The sequence below is a fragment of the Equus caballus genome, chromosome 1 (assembly GCF_041296265.1).
Source record: "Equus caballus isolate H_3958 breed thoroughbred chromosome 1, TB-T2T, whole genome shotgun sequence".
NCBI lineage: Eukaryota > Metazoa > Chordata > Mammalia > Perissodactyla > Equidae > Equus > Equus caballus.
In genome coordinates this window covers 158,785,941-158,799,748 of record NC_091684.1, presented here as the reverse complement: position 1 = coordinate 158,799,748, position 13,808 = coordinate 158,785,941, and the positions used below count along the sequence as shown (strand labels likewise).

Sequence of the window (13,808 nt, the reverse complement as noted above, 5' to 3'; positions counted from 1 at the left end):
CACCCCAGTGCTGGTTTTCACTATTCTGTGTTATAACTTCCTATTTATTTTTCATTCTCCACAAGCTTAGAATTCAGCTCCTTGAGGGCAGGCCCTGATCCTTCCTGTGTCCTCAGTGCCCCGCTCAGGCCCTAGCCCCCAGCAGAAACTCGGTGAATATTTGTTGAGTGAAAGAGTTAATGAAGGAGGTGTTAAAATCAAGACTCAGGAAAGAGTCCAAGGGTACAGCAGCTGAAATATTCTGAGTACTTCAGAGGTCATTGTCTCTGTCACGTGTTCCCCTCCATCATGCTTTCCTTAAACCACTTCTCATGATTGTCAGGCAATAATTACAGAATGAAATAATTATAGGTTACTTCCAACTCCCTGTTGCCAGGTTCTCCTGGTTCTCAGCCCACTCTTTAACAAGACTTTCAACTTATTGTGTGATTCCCACCACACCCTCTTGTCTCCCTCTGATTAACTATGCTTATCCTTTTTGTTCATATATAATAGAAGTACTTAACTTTTTAACTTAATGTGTGTGCATTTAATATATGCCCTAAACAGCTCTCTCAGTCATGCAGCCAGTGTCTGGAGGGCAGGGGCCTCAGGCCTTTCTCCATGTGGAACTTTGCGCAGAGCCATGAGGAAGCAGGAGTGTCCAAGAGGAGATCATGACTGGAGTTGCTCTGTGTTCAATAGGATCGTAAACACAAGCTGCAACCAATAGAAAGGGCTGAGAGTACTTCCTTCCCTACCACAAATCTACCTCACCGCATCATTCAGCTGGCTTTATCTCTGGAACCCATGCCATCTCAGGTCCATCCAGGACCATGATGCATGGGTGGACTTTGAGTCAAGAGGCTGGAACTGTTAGGACTGAGGGGCCTCTTGGATGTGATGTGGGAAGGGATTCAAAGGAAGGCCAAGTGAGAGATCCCCCAGGCTTTTTTCCAAGACACAAAGATGGTAGGTAGTATGCAGAAACACCTACAAAGGTGTTGGTTTTCCTAACTGGATCATGACTAATACACCAACTGTAGGAAACTTACTTATTTGTTGACATGTTTGTCTGTTTCCACACCCCCCCTCCCCACCTACCACCCCCAAATGTAAGCTCCACGGGGGCAGGGACTTTGCTTTGTTTACTGCCTTATCCTCTACACTCACAACAGTGCCTGGCACATGCTAAGCACTTGGTGAATATTTCTTGAATAAAGGAAGGGGCTCAGGCATTGAAACAATAGGACGCTCCCAGCATCCAGGGAACAGGCAGCAGCTGCTGAAGGGAAAGTGGTGATTACATGGCACAAAAGAGATGAGAACAAGGACTGAAGTTTATTGGTACTAGGGTATTAGCCATTGCAATGACAAAATGACAGTGAGCTGATCAGCCAGTCTTCTTTTTTTGACATCAGGGGGCAGTAAGTCTTGGCCAAGTCCATCCAGTGTTCTTAGACCTCAGTGTCATGTCACACTTCTGGATGGGACACCATGGAATCACTGGGACCTCAACAGAGTCCTGTGGAGTCGTGCAAATGGCCCGGAGACCATCCATTGCCGGCATCTCCTCTTCTGCTCACACTGGAGCCCTGCAAAGCCTCTGTTGTAGTGGAGAATGGCATAGTTTGCATTCGAACTTGCTCCTTTTCCTTAAGCTTAAAATCTATGCGTCCAGCTCCTAGTCCCAGAATTTATAACCTGGAGTCTACATAGATGTTCCTGTAACCCTTGATGTCCTTAAACTTGTTGCTCCTCAGATTGGCTTGGATCTGCCTTTGGCCACTCTTGAAGGGGACAGTCTCCAGAGTGATGCTGGCTCTGTGTTGTGGTTTGAGAACTCCAATGCTGCAGCAGAGAAAGGAGAATGTCAGGAAATCACAGGCATTATGATAACCCCAAAGCCCTTTTCCACTCAGCAACCAGGTCTCTCCCTTCCTGGTGTTCTGAGAGCCTGGCCTGGGAGCCCTGTCCAGGATGAAGGATAGCGCTAATCCCCGGATGAGATGGGAGCAAAGGCTGAGCACTCCCCGCACTCACAGGACTCTTTGTTGTTTCTTGAAAAGACCGCTTCCTTCCACTGTCAGCTCACAGTCTGCAACCGGCTCCAAGAGTGGATTTGAAAATATCACCTGTATGGAGAGCGGCTGGTTCACAACGGCTTCTCCTAGAACCTAAACAGAGAAACCCAAGAGGAGAGGAAGGAGCGGAGAATTAGCCTCGTTCCCCAATTCACCAACTATTTGTGGAGGACACTGTCCCCTAGATCTGTTTCCTATAGAGCTGGACTTTCATGGCCAACTATGGGTTAAAACCACTTAATGGGTGTCATTAACGTTTTTAAAAAATGAAACAGAAGAGAAGAAAATATCAGTGTACATCACACAAGATATTGTTATGTGAAACTTTTTCCTCCTTTACACATGTATGGATGTTCGTGTAAAGTATTTTACACCACTCAACCCAGTATATGGAAAAGTTTGATACACTGGGAGTCTCCAGTGATGTTTCTTCTGCTCCAAGGATTGCATCCAAGTGTGCAATAATCAAGAGCTCCCAAAGGATTCTCATGCATAATTTGAGTGGATAGAATCTTCTTTTGGCAGTTTTTGTTTCTTATTATTGCAATTCCACTCTACCCCTCTCTCCCCATTATCGTAACTGGCTCATTTCTTTCCACTCTGGTGTGTGAGTGAAGAGCAATGGATCACTCAGGGCTGTAGAGAGAAGGAAATAGCCTCAGGGAATTTGGAGGCACTTTTAGTCCTAGCTAAAATGGACTCCAGGCTGGGCCTGCCAGACACACCCCCACAGGGGGCACCACGCCGAAGGGAAAGGACCTGTGAAGTCTTCCCACCTAGAGGACCACAGAATGTCAGAGCAGGAGATGTCCTCAAAGGCCATCTAGTCTAATCATCTCATTTGACAGTTGAAGAAGCAGAGGCCCAGGGGCTTGTCCAAGGATGCACAACCAGGAGATGGCAAATCAAACCTGAAATGAACTCAGGCAGTGCTCTGCCCCGACTCAGGTCCCTCCCACTTGAGCTCATATTTTCTCATGCTGCCGCTGGGGAAGGCCAACAGCGGGAGGTGGCACAAGAGAGGAATCTCTCCCCACCCTCTCCATGGCATCTGCACAAGGTCCACCCATAAGGTGCATAATGGTGCAAGGGGATGGAGACCTCACCCAGTGTTTTCAGATAAGCCTCACATTCCTGGTGGGGAGGCACCTGGGGTCACCAGAAGAGGCAGAGGAAAGGAGGGGCTGCTCCCCTGAGCAGGCTCTCAGAGGGGTCCACCCCCTCCCAGCTGGATCCCAAGGAGCCCCCAGGCCACCTGCAGGGCTCTTGCCTACATTAATCATGATGCCTGGATAGGCTAAGGTGATGATCTTGTTCACCAGGATCTTCTCAGGACTGCTCTTCTCTTCGCCCAGGGCACTGATGCGGATCAGCTTGTCTGTTGACAGGTACTGGCTGTACTGGGAATAGGGGATTTTGCAGGGATAGGTCTTTGCTAGGGAGAGAACACAGAGAGGAAGTGAGAGTAGTTGGGAAATCAGCTGGGCCTGGGTTGGATCTGGGGACCCTCCTATAGAGAGGAGGGGGCCAATATGTACTGAGCCCCAGTGAAGCAGGTATTAGGTTTTCAGATGAAGAGGCTGAGGTTAAGGGAGGCAAAATGGCTTGCCCAGGGTCATTCTGCTGGTAAATGGGTGAGCTGAGTCTCTAACCAAATCTGGATGACTCCAAAGCTCAGCCTTTCCCCACTAAACCAGGCTACTTTCCTTGAGGTAGCAAAGGAAGGCGAGGAGGAGGAGAAAGGAGAGAAGGAGAAGGAGAGGAGAAGAGGACAGGGAAGGAGGGAGGGACGAGGAGGAATCTGTGCTGGAGGCGACACTAGGAAGACACTAGGAACAGCAGTGTCACAGCGGTCCGCCCATAGGATCCTTGTTGGCTGGCTTCAACCTACTGGCATTTCTTTAACCCACTCTGTGTACACAGCCTGTCCCCGTGCCCATACTCAGAGCCCATACCTTCTTCAGGAGAGAGTGTGATGAAGGCTGTGTCCTGCCAGAACGGCGGCAGGGGGCTGCCATCATGCAGCAGAGACTGAGCACTCAAGTTCACTTTGAGGTCCTTGAACTGGAGTGACATGTTGAGGGTCAGCAGGACAAACCTTATGTCCTGGCCCATGTTGGGTGGGTCGAGCAGCTGGAATTTCATGGAGACCTGGACAACATCACTGGGCCGAAGGGAAGGTGTATCCAGGCTCCGAGGACCATCCCCGCTCAGGGACCTGGGCCTGGAAGGTTGTGAGGCCGCTCGGTGGGAGCCTGGGGACCTTCTAGCCTTCAGCTTCAGAAGAGCCTTCAGAAACACCTCCCTCTCCTGTGGGGAGCCTGGGGGCAAAGACAGAACCAGTTGTAGGCCAGGCTGACCATCCTCCCAACGGCCCCACCAACGCTGCAGGGGTGTTAAAACCCCCATTTCTAATAAACACTCCGTACCATTCATCAAGGGCTTTCTAAGTGTCAGGCTCTGCTGAGTGCTTCACCCCTTTCACCCTCACATCAACCATGAGAGAGATGTAGTATTATTAATATTTTTAGCAATGCCTATGTGAATGTGAATCTCCCAGTGGAGATGGAGGACCTTCTCTTGGGTGCCTCGAAGGGCCTAGAACCATTTTTTTTTTAAATCACTAGCATTATTTTATTTATGTATTTTTATTCCTGTTGTTTTTTACCTTTTGACCCCCTTCACACATTTCTCCCACCCTCCACCCTCTGCCAACCTGTTCTCTGTATCTGTGAGCTTGGTTTTTGTTTGTTTTGTTTTTAGATTCCACATATAAGTGAGATCATACAGTTTTTGTCTTTCTCTAATTTATTTCACTCAGCAAAACGCCCTCGAGGTCTACCCATGTTGGAGCAAATGGCAAGATTTCCTTCTTTTTTGTGGCTAAATGATATTCTATTGTTTATATATTTACCACAATTCCTTTATCCAATCATCAATTGATGGGCACTTGACTTGCTTCCACGTCTTAGCTATCGTAAATAGTGCTGCAATGAAACTGGGGGGTGGGGTGCAGAGATCTTTTCAAGTTAGTGTTTTCATTTTCTTTGGATAAATATCCAGAAGTGGAATTGCTGGATCATATGGTAGTCTAGTTTTTATTTTTTGGTAAGGAAGATTGGCCCTGAGCTAACATCTGTTGCCAATCTTCCTCTTTTTTGCTTGAAGAAGATTGTCACTGAGCTAATATCTGTGTCAATCTTCTTTTATTTTGTATGTGGGATGCTGCCACAGCATGGCTTGATGAGCAGTGTGTAGGTCTACACCCAGGATCTGAACCTGTGAACCCCAGGCTTCTGAAGCCAAGTGTACCAACTTAACCACTATACAACTGGGCCAGCCACTATTCTTAATGTTTTGAGGAACCTCCATGTGGGTTTTCCACACTGGGTGCACCAATTTACATTCCTACCAGTAGTGCACAAGGGTTCCCTTTTCTCCACATCCTTGCCAACAATAATAATAATAATATAAATATTATTATTCCATATGTAGATGAGGAAAATGGGGTTCAGAGAGGCCATGTCATTTGCCCAAGTCACACAACTTCCAAGGGGCAGAGTCCAGGCGGAAACCAAATCTGCCCAACTTGAAAATCTGTGCTCAAGACCACTAGACTCTATCCTGCCTTCCCCACAGGAAAGGAAAGCCCACAAAAGCGGAGGAGTCAGCCTGTTAAAGACGACAGGGCATGGTGTGATTTCCTGTCCCAGAACCAAATTATTGGTCTGGTGTAGACTAATTCCTGGAAATTGAGAAACCAAGAAGCCACAGTGAAAAAAGGAAAAAGTTCAGGCAGGCTGACTTCCCAGGGCAGCCCAGCCTCAGTCCTGGGGAGGTGCGGCCGGGATGTGTGGGGAATCCTCAGGTGCTTCCCTCACCATCCCAGCAGCTGCCTTCACTGAGCACTTTCTGTCCCCAGAGCCCGGCTCCACAGCCTCCCAGGCAGAGGCCCCTTTTGTCCCCTTGCTCTGGGTGTCATTCTAAGCTGGGTTCCTGGCAGAAGAGGGTCTTGAGGCATTGGCTTCAGAAACAGTGTGCCCAGGGAGAGGCAAATCAGATTTAGCTCCTCTGTGGTCGGCTCTACCCCCAGATCCTGTCAGGCTTGTGGGGAGGAGAAAGAATACTGCCTGACTGAGCAGCATACTCAGGTCCGCCAGAATATAGCTCCAAACCCCCCAAGTTCACAGTGGAACCCCGTGGACCTCTGTAGCAAATGCTGTCAATGCTCTGCCCCCACCCTCTTGGCACTTGCCATTTCAGTGCCCATGGGTCCTGATTTCAAATTCTAGCACCTGTGGCTCTTCGAGGCTTTCTCTGCCACCAGAGCTGACTCAACTCATGCTTGGGGCAGGCCGAAAGTGCTAGGAAATTTACACCCCCAAGGAGCAGCCCTCAACCCCTGACAGACAGGAGTTGGTGGGTAAATAGCCCAGCCCCCTTGCCTCTCGGGTGCGATAAATCTGCAGTGTTCTACACTTTACACTGAACCCTCACAGGGTTGCCAGATTTAGCAAATAAAAATACAAGCCGTGTAAATTAAATTTCAGATTAACAACAAATAATTGGGGGTATAGTTAGACTATGGCATTATTCGTCCTGTATTTTCCCCGGCAACCCCACTGGCAGAGCTCCCCAGCAGCACGGAGCTCCCGCTGCCCATGGTGCTGACAGGCTCGCCGAGGCGCCCTGCATCTCCCCGAGGCACCTGCATCGGCTTCCTCCCCTTTGCTGTCTCGCTTGCTAACCCTACTTCCTTCCTGGATGGCCTCACAAATAAATTGCTTGTACTTGAATCCTCGTCTCAGGAACCGTTCTGGGCACCCCAATCAAGATAACCCCAGAAAGAACGGAGGTGGAGGGGCTGAGGGACTGTGTGCTGGGCTGTGTTCAATGCTCGTCTCTTGCTTTGTATCCCCTTCCTAGGCTTGGATTCTGGAGCTTCTCTGTGTCAGCCCCAAAGGCTCACACAGACAGACCACAGACACCCACTCACAGGCACTCCCAGCAATTGCTCAGCTACCCGCCTATATTCCTGACTCGTCCTTATTCAGATCCTGCCCTTCACCCTGCTTCTGGCCCTTGTGGCTTCGATATTTTTGCTGGGTTCCCTGGTAGCTGAGCCTGGTGGTTGGTGTTCCTCAATTTCCGGGAATTAGTCCACACCTGACTAACTTGGCTGCCCCTTTGCCCCTGCTGGCTTGGGTCGGAATCCCCTGCCAGGTCTCTCCCATCTCAGAACCACCCTCTGCAGGGCGCGGGGGTGGGAGTGAGCATTTGGCCTTACATCAGCCTCCATGCTGGCTGGTGGTCCCGCCTTCCTCCAAACACTCAATAAAACACAGTTAATTAAACAAGTTAAATAAAATTAATTAAATTAATTAATAGGAGAGTTTACTCATTCCCCCGCCATCTCCAGGGGGAGGCTGATTTTCGGGAAGGCAGGGGGGAGGAATTCATGTACTATTGGTGGGAGGCCTGTGGACGTGAACATCTTGTGGAAGGTGCTCACTGGCCTGGGAGGTGTGGGGTGGTGGTGGGTATGAGGAAGTGAGGCAGTGGGGACCCCTCAACTAGGACCTTAAAACTGAAGGGCTGAGGAGACGGTGGATCTGGGTCTTGCCCCACCACTGGGCTGCCCCAGCTGGCTGGGAGATTCCCTGGGGTGGGACGGGGGTGCCCAGAGGACTTGGACTCTGAGGGGAGCTGACTTAGTGGTACCTTCTGGGTACTTGTAGTTCTCGGTGATGTCATCCCGCTCATCACTCTGGATGCTCTTGGTGCTGATAAAATTGCCAACAGAATTTGTGTCCTGGTGAAGTTTCTGCTCCTTCCCTCCGTAGACAAGCCAGGACATGCAGTCAGCATTCACCATGGAAAAGGCAAAGGCCGTGTCGTAGTTCAGGTCCACCTCCCCCTCTTTGATGGCTCTGACCGAGGCGGGGCCGCAGCAGTAGAGGCCTGAAGGAGAAGAGAAGAGCCACAATGGACCGTTGCTGCAGGGTCGGGCGGGAACAGGGGTACCTTCTGTGGGAGCGGATTCTGCCTTCCTTCTGGAGAGCCTCACCGTTGCTCGTCTCCTGGGGTGTGGCATCCAGCACCTGCCAGCCTCCATATCCGGGAGGGATGTCCTTTCGGGCCATCCAGCACTCATTCCAGACGTGGAAATTCCTGAAGGAGAAGCCAGAGGAATCAGCATCAAATGAAGCTAAGGGAGAGTTTCTAGCACTTGTGTTCTGTCTGGAGCAAGGCAAGGGACGATGAACTGATGGACACTTCAAACCTCTGTGGGTGAGTGGTGACAGCTCTTCCTCCTGTGAGGCAACTTGCCCAGGAAAGAGCTTTCCTCTGTTTGTGAATAGAAAGTGAAGGCTTGCAGAGTCCACTGAAGTTAAAAATCCTTCACTCTCTCAGAAAGGTCCTCGTGGCCCTTTCCTGTGTGCGCGGCTGACTCACAGAGGCAGTCATAGCCTTTGTGTCCGGAGGTGAGACTTCAGGTTCTTCTCAGGCCAGAGCCACAGGCTGAGTGTTACATGAAGAGGGTGATAAAAAGGAAAACCTCACTCAGGGAAGAGAGCTGGTGATGTGCGGATTTTAAACTCAAAATCGTTATTTTTGTGTTCAGCTGTGGCCCAGCCTTAGGGTTGGGGATATGGAGCCCTGGGGCTGGTGACAGTGGGGGGTGGGGGGGCATGAGAGAGCAGCAGGCTCATAGGCACAGTCCTGTCTACTTCCTGCTGTCAGGGTTTGCCCTAGAAAGAGACTAAGAGGTTGCCTCTCACCAGACAGTGTCCTTCTTCTTATTCTCCAAAATCCTGCCTGTGTTGTCGTAATACTCATCTATGATCAAGTTTCCATCCGTGTCGTGGCCAGAGTCAAAGTTGGTGATCACACGGGTGGGGATCCCCAGGCACCGCATCACTGCAGAAAGGGCAGAAAAATCTCCTGTGGGCTGTGGATTCAGGAACTCTATGAATTCCTGGATTTAGGGCCCTGGGCCCAGGGTAATCATTCCACTGGCCCCTGCAGGAGCAGGCAGGAGCTGTTTGGGGCACTGGGTTGGTATCATTGCCACCCTCCCTCTCCACCTTCCTGTGCTCCTCTCCCTGGGGCTCACGGAAGAGACTCTGCAAAGGTTAAGCTGCTGGCTGCTCAGACAAGCACTGGCAGGGCCACGGAAGGTCTAGCAAGTTGTGGGTCCACTCCCTGTGCCAGCAGGGCGGGACAGGTACGCCTCCTTTGGCAGGATTCGGTGGCCTGACTCGGTCTCACTTCTCTCCTAGCCACAAATCTCCTTCAAACCAAATAGCTAGAATATTTTCCTTCCTGTGGTGGGGATTGTTGGCTGAGACCATCAGATTCTTAGAGAGTACTGTGGCTTGGATTCCTCCTTTCCCATGGGTCTCAGAAGTTTCTCAAGGAAAACATCACTGGTCAAAGCAGAAAGGGAAGGAAACTGTGTAACAAAAGCTTAGAAAAGTGGGAGTTTGCACCTGGTAGAGAAAATCTGGAAAGGAGGTAGAATGTTGTCTTTATTCCTGAGGGGGCATCCCTTCCCTTTGCCAGCCAAATTCTTTTCTTTGTCTACTGCCCTATTTTCCCATTTTGCCTTATTTTAAGTACAGCAGTATCCCCCAGCTCATCCTACCACCAATGCCGTGTCCCCTCAAGTCCAGCATTGGCAGCCCATCCAATTCAACGACAACAACAACAACAATAATAGTAATAGTGTCTACCAGCCAGGAATGTTGCTAAGTGTTTTACACACATTATCCTCAAGACAAGTCTACACAGAAGCTGCTGTCATTATCCCCATTTTAAAGATGATGAATCAGAGGCTAAGAAAAGTTTGCTGCCTTGACCAAAGTCACACAGCTAGAAAATGGCAGAACTTTCACTCAAATCCTGGTTTCACTGCTAAGCTTGTACTCGATTCTGAGCCTTCCTCCCAGAATGATGCACACAGTTCAGCTTTCTAGTATTTTCACCTTATTATACATCCCTAGCATTTTCCTATGTTATCAAATAGTTGTCAAAAGCAAGATTTCTAGTGGTGGTTATTTTTAGATATTTAGTTGGTTTCCAGTTTTTTCCCTGTTGTAAATAATGCTTTGATGAACATCTTTGTAGATCAATCTTTTTTTTTTTCTGAGGAAGATTCTCCCTCAGCTAACATCTGTTGCCAATCTTCCTCTTTTTGTATGTGAGCCACTGCCACAACATGGCCACTGACAGGCGAGTGGTACAGTTCTGCACCTGGGAACCGAACCCGGGCCACCAAAGTGGAGTGTGCCGAACTTAACCACTAGGCCACCGGGGCTGGCCCTCAATCTTTTTTTTTTTTCCCCTTGGGACAGACTCCAAGAAGTAAAATGACAGAGTCAAAAATATAGATATTTCTAAGGGTTCTTCACACATCCTACCATCCTTTTGAAAATGTTTATAATTTTAAGTTTAAACACTTATTTATATTAAACATTTAACTGCTTATTTATTTTAGTTTAGGCTCTTTCTTATACTTTGGCACAAAGCCTCTCCAGGCCAAGGTGGGAACACGTCCCTGGACGCAGCCCAGGACAGGGAGGAGAGAAGCCCCGTGGGGAACCTGGAGCTCTCCCTGGAGCAGCAGGTCTGCACAGGGCCCAGGAACGAGAGCAGGGAGTGAGAAGAGCTGATGAGTGAGTTGTAGATGGTGACACAGGACAGCCTCAGAGGGGAGGGTGAAGGTTGGAAAAGCTGCCACTGAAGGAACATGAGACAGGAGTGAGGCAAGAGCATGCAGGCGAGTCAGGAGCATCACATGGGCACATTTATGCTAAGATTACTGTCAGGAGGGTGGATAACAAGGTAATAAGAGAATGTGCCAAGGAAGTGTGGGCTGGGGGAGCAGGGAGCAAGGCTCTGTTCTTCACCCTGATTGATGAATTCATAAATAACCATGTGAAGTGTCAGTGGTAGCGTCAGCTTCTGCTTAACATGGCTGGATGAGCATTTTTCCACCCGAACATAGGTCTTTGGTCTCGTGGCACTCTGAAGCTCTCTACTAGACATGGCTTGTAATGATTTATGAATCTGTCGTCCTGAGGGCAGAGACTCTGTGATATTCATATTTATCATTATACAGCCATTAACTATACAGGGCCAGACATATTTTGCACAGATAATTGGTGCATCTTTCCCGGAGGGGTGAATGAATGTCTTGGGAATCTTCTGCCCATTCTGGTGATTTCCAACTTCAGCACAGCAGTGTCAGAATGGCTGTGTGCTACGCAGTGGGTACCAAGCTTGATTGTCAGGAGAACATAGGTTTGAGAGGTGATGGATTTGCACTGGTCTGTTCTCACCCTCTCCTCATCATGGTTTGTGAGAGGACTGGGACGGGGGACAATGGCCTGTCACAGTGAAGCAACAGAGGGTCAAGAATGGCTTCTTATGTAGGGAATGAGGCCAAGGCTCAATGTCACACTAAGGGAGCTAACAGTGCTCAGATATCCTCAAAGTCGTGCACATACGTGTTTCCTGGGGGTCTTGTTCCCTCTTTCCTGCTTGCTATGTCCTCCCACAAAGAGCTCATCCTGCCTGGTGGCTTCATCTCTCACTTCTGTGCCCGCCATTCCAGAATTTGAATCTTGAGCCTATATGGAGACCTTGCTGTCACTCAACACACCTCCAACTGAACTTGCTGTCTTTCAGTCTTCCCATTCTTCCTTTCCAGTTGACAGCATCATCACCACTGTGGGTGCCAAGCACTGCACAGGCATGCTCTCACTTACTCCTTCTCACAATCCTGTGATTATCCCAACTTGAAAGAGCAGGAACCTGAGGCTTCGAGAGGTTGAGGTTACATGGCAGAAAGAGGAGAGCCAGGGCAGGATTTAAACCTGTGTTTCTTGGATCTCAAACTGTCCTCATGCTTTTCATTACAAGCCACACCTCTGCAGCTTCACTAGACATCCAGCAACACCTCATTCTCAGTGCACCTTCCTCTGTGAAGGTTCCACTGACTGCTCCAGCCACACTAACCTCCCTGCTCGTGGTCTCACTTCACCCCAATCACCTGTGCCACGCATTTTATTAGTTGATGAAGCTCTCTATCATCTCATATGTTTGTCTTATCTTGTCAGCCAGACTACAAGTCCCCCTAGAGTAGGGCTCACATCAGATACTTTTGTTGCATTTCTTCACTTCTAGCACTGTGCTGAGTGTAAAGTAGATGGTCATTAAATTTGTGTTGAAGGGGCCATCCTGGTGGCATAGTGGTTAAGTTTGCACATTCCTCTTTGGCGGCCCGGGCCTCTCCGGTTTGGACCCTGGGCGCAGACCTACATACCACTCACCAAGCCACACTGAAGCGGCGTCCCACAGAGAAGAACTACACGGCCCTATAACTAGGATATACAACTATGTACTGGGGCTTTGGGGAGAGAACAAAAAAAAGAGGAAGATTGGCAGCAGATGTTAGCTCAAGGCCAATCTTCCTAAAAAAAAACAGAAAGAAAGAAATTTGTATTGGAGTTGTCTTTAAGCTGTGAACAGGCTTCTGCAGACTATCAGTCCTGATGACTCAGTTTGACATGAGACTCAGGGGTCCGTTTCATTGATAATTTTGTGGGAGCTGAGTTCCTTGTAAAAGAGAAACCCATATAGGCTGTGTGTGTTTGAGTGTTTGCATACATATGCATGCACACTCACACGGCGATATTTGGACAAAGGTGGACAAGATCTCCGAGTCAGGAAAGGACCATAAGGCTCCCAAGGTCTATTACAGCACCTGCAGTCCCAGGGTGAATGCCACGTCTCTTCACCCAGCCATTCAGCACTCATTCAGTGACAACTGTCAAACCCCGTGATGAACCAGCAGCGAGTTAGACGCATACATGAAAGTGAAAAACATCCTTGCCTTTGAGGAGCACAGCTTCACTTCTGACTGGCGGTGGACACCATGCTAATGGTGTATTAAAACACAGAATCTGGTTCAAGACTGGCCGTGAAGTCTTCTCACCAGTTCTTCTTCCTCCCGCTCTGTCCTGCCTCCCCACATGGAAATGTGTCTCCAATTTTATAAGAGAAATCAGTGGGAAGTTCACATGCAATTTGCCGAAGTTCATTCGGCCAGCTTTGCTGCCACACTTCCATGGCTTCTACTAAAGAATACAGTCAAAGCTGCAGGTAATAGAGTCAAAGCGGTTGCATTTCAATGTGATGATTTTTAGCATCTTAGTTTCTCCCTGGATGCATTAAGCTTCCAAATGACGGAAGTATCACTTCCTGCTCCTCCTATCATGCTTTTAATTGTCCCTTATAACCTGATGCTTCTATTGCCTTGGTTTTTCGGATATGCCATCATGAAGTCATATTTGAATTCTTCTCCCTCATCTGCAATGGTGATGAAACCTAAAACTATTCTAAAAAATAGATCTATTAAAAAAATTACCAGGAATGAAAAGAAGCAGGAAAATATGACCCATAAGCAGGAAAAATGTCAATCAATAGAACTAGACCCAGAAATGACAGAGATGATGGAACTAGCTGACAAGGATTGTAAAACAGCTATTTTAAATATTATAAACATGCCCAAGAGGAAGTGAAGGAATACACGAACATAATAAGAGAAATGGAAGGTAGAAAAAAGACCCAATGGAACTTCTGAAGATGAAAAAGCAGGGGCTGGCCCCATGGCCAAGTCGTTAAGTTTGTGCACTCGGTTTCGGTGGCCCAGGGTTTTGCTGGTTCGGATCCTGGGTG

At 48.7% G+C, this 13,808-nt stretch overlaps 1 protein-coding gene across 2 annotated transcripts in view; it reads right to left on the bottom strand.

Moving 5' to 3' along the window:
- Nucleotides 1–1,301: 1,301 nt before the first annotated feature.
- TGM5 (transglutaminase 5) overlaps nucleotides 1,302–13,808 on the bottom strand; it is a 30,712-nt gene continuing 18,205 nt past the window's right edge. Inside the window, exons 7-13 of one of the 2 annotated variants that reach the window (XR_011427096.1) lie at nucleotides 8,846–8,984; nucleotides 8,131–8,234; nucleotides 7,785–8,024; nucleotides 4,019–4,384; nucleotides 2,840–3,498; nucleotides 2,023–2,156; nucleotides 1,302–1,830 (exon numbers count right to left, since the gene is read on the bottom strand). Coding sequence is in view for 1 of the 2 variants with exons in the window: in XM_023618969.2 (XP_023474737.1) it covers nucleotides 1,677–1,830; nucleotides 2,023–2,156; nucleotides 3,338–3,498; nucleotides 4,019–4,384; nucleotides 7,785–8,024; nucleotides 8,131–8,234; nucleotides 8,846–8,984 (1,298 nt within the window). In the remaining variant the exon portion in view is untranslated. The remainder of the gene's footprint in view (nucleotides 1,831–2,022; nucleotides 2,157–2,839; nucleotides 3,499–4,018; nucleotides 4,385–7,784; nucleotides 8,025–8,130; nucleotides 8,235–8,845; nucleotides 8,985–13,808) is intronic. The other variant, XM_023618969.2, reaches the window with a different exon arrangement.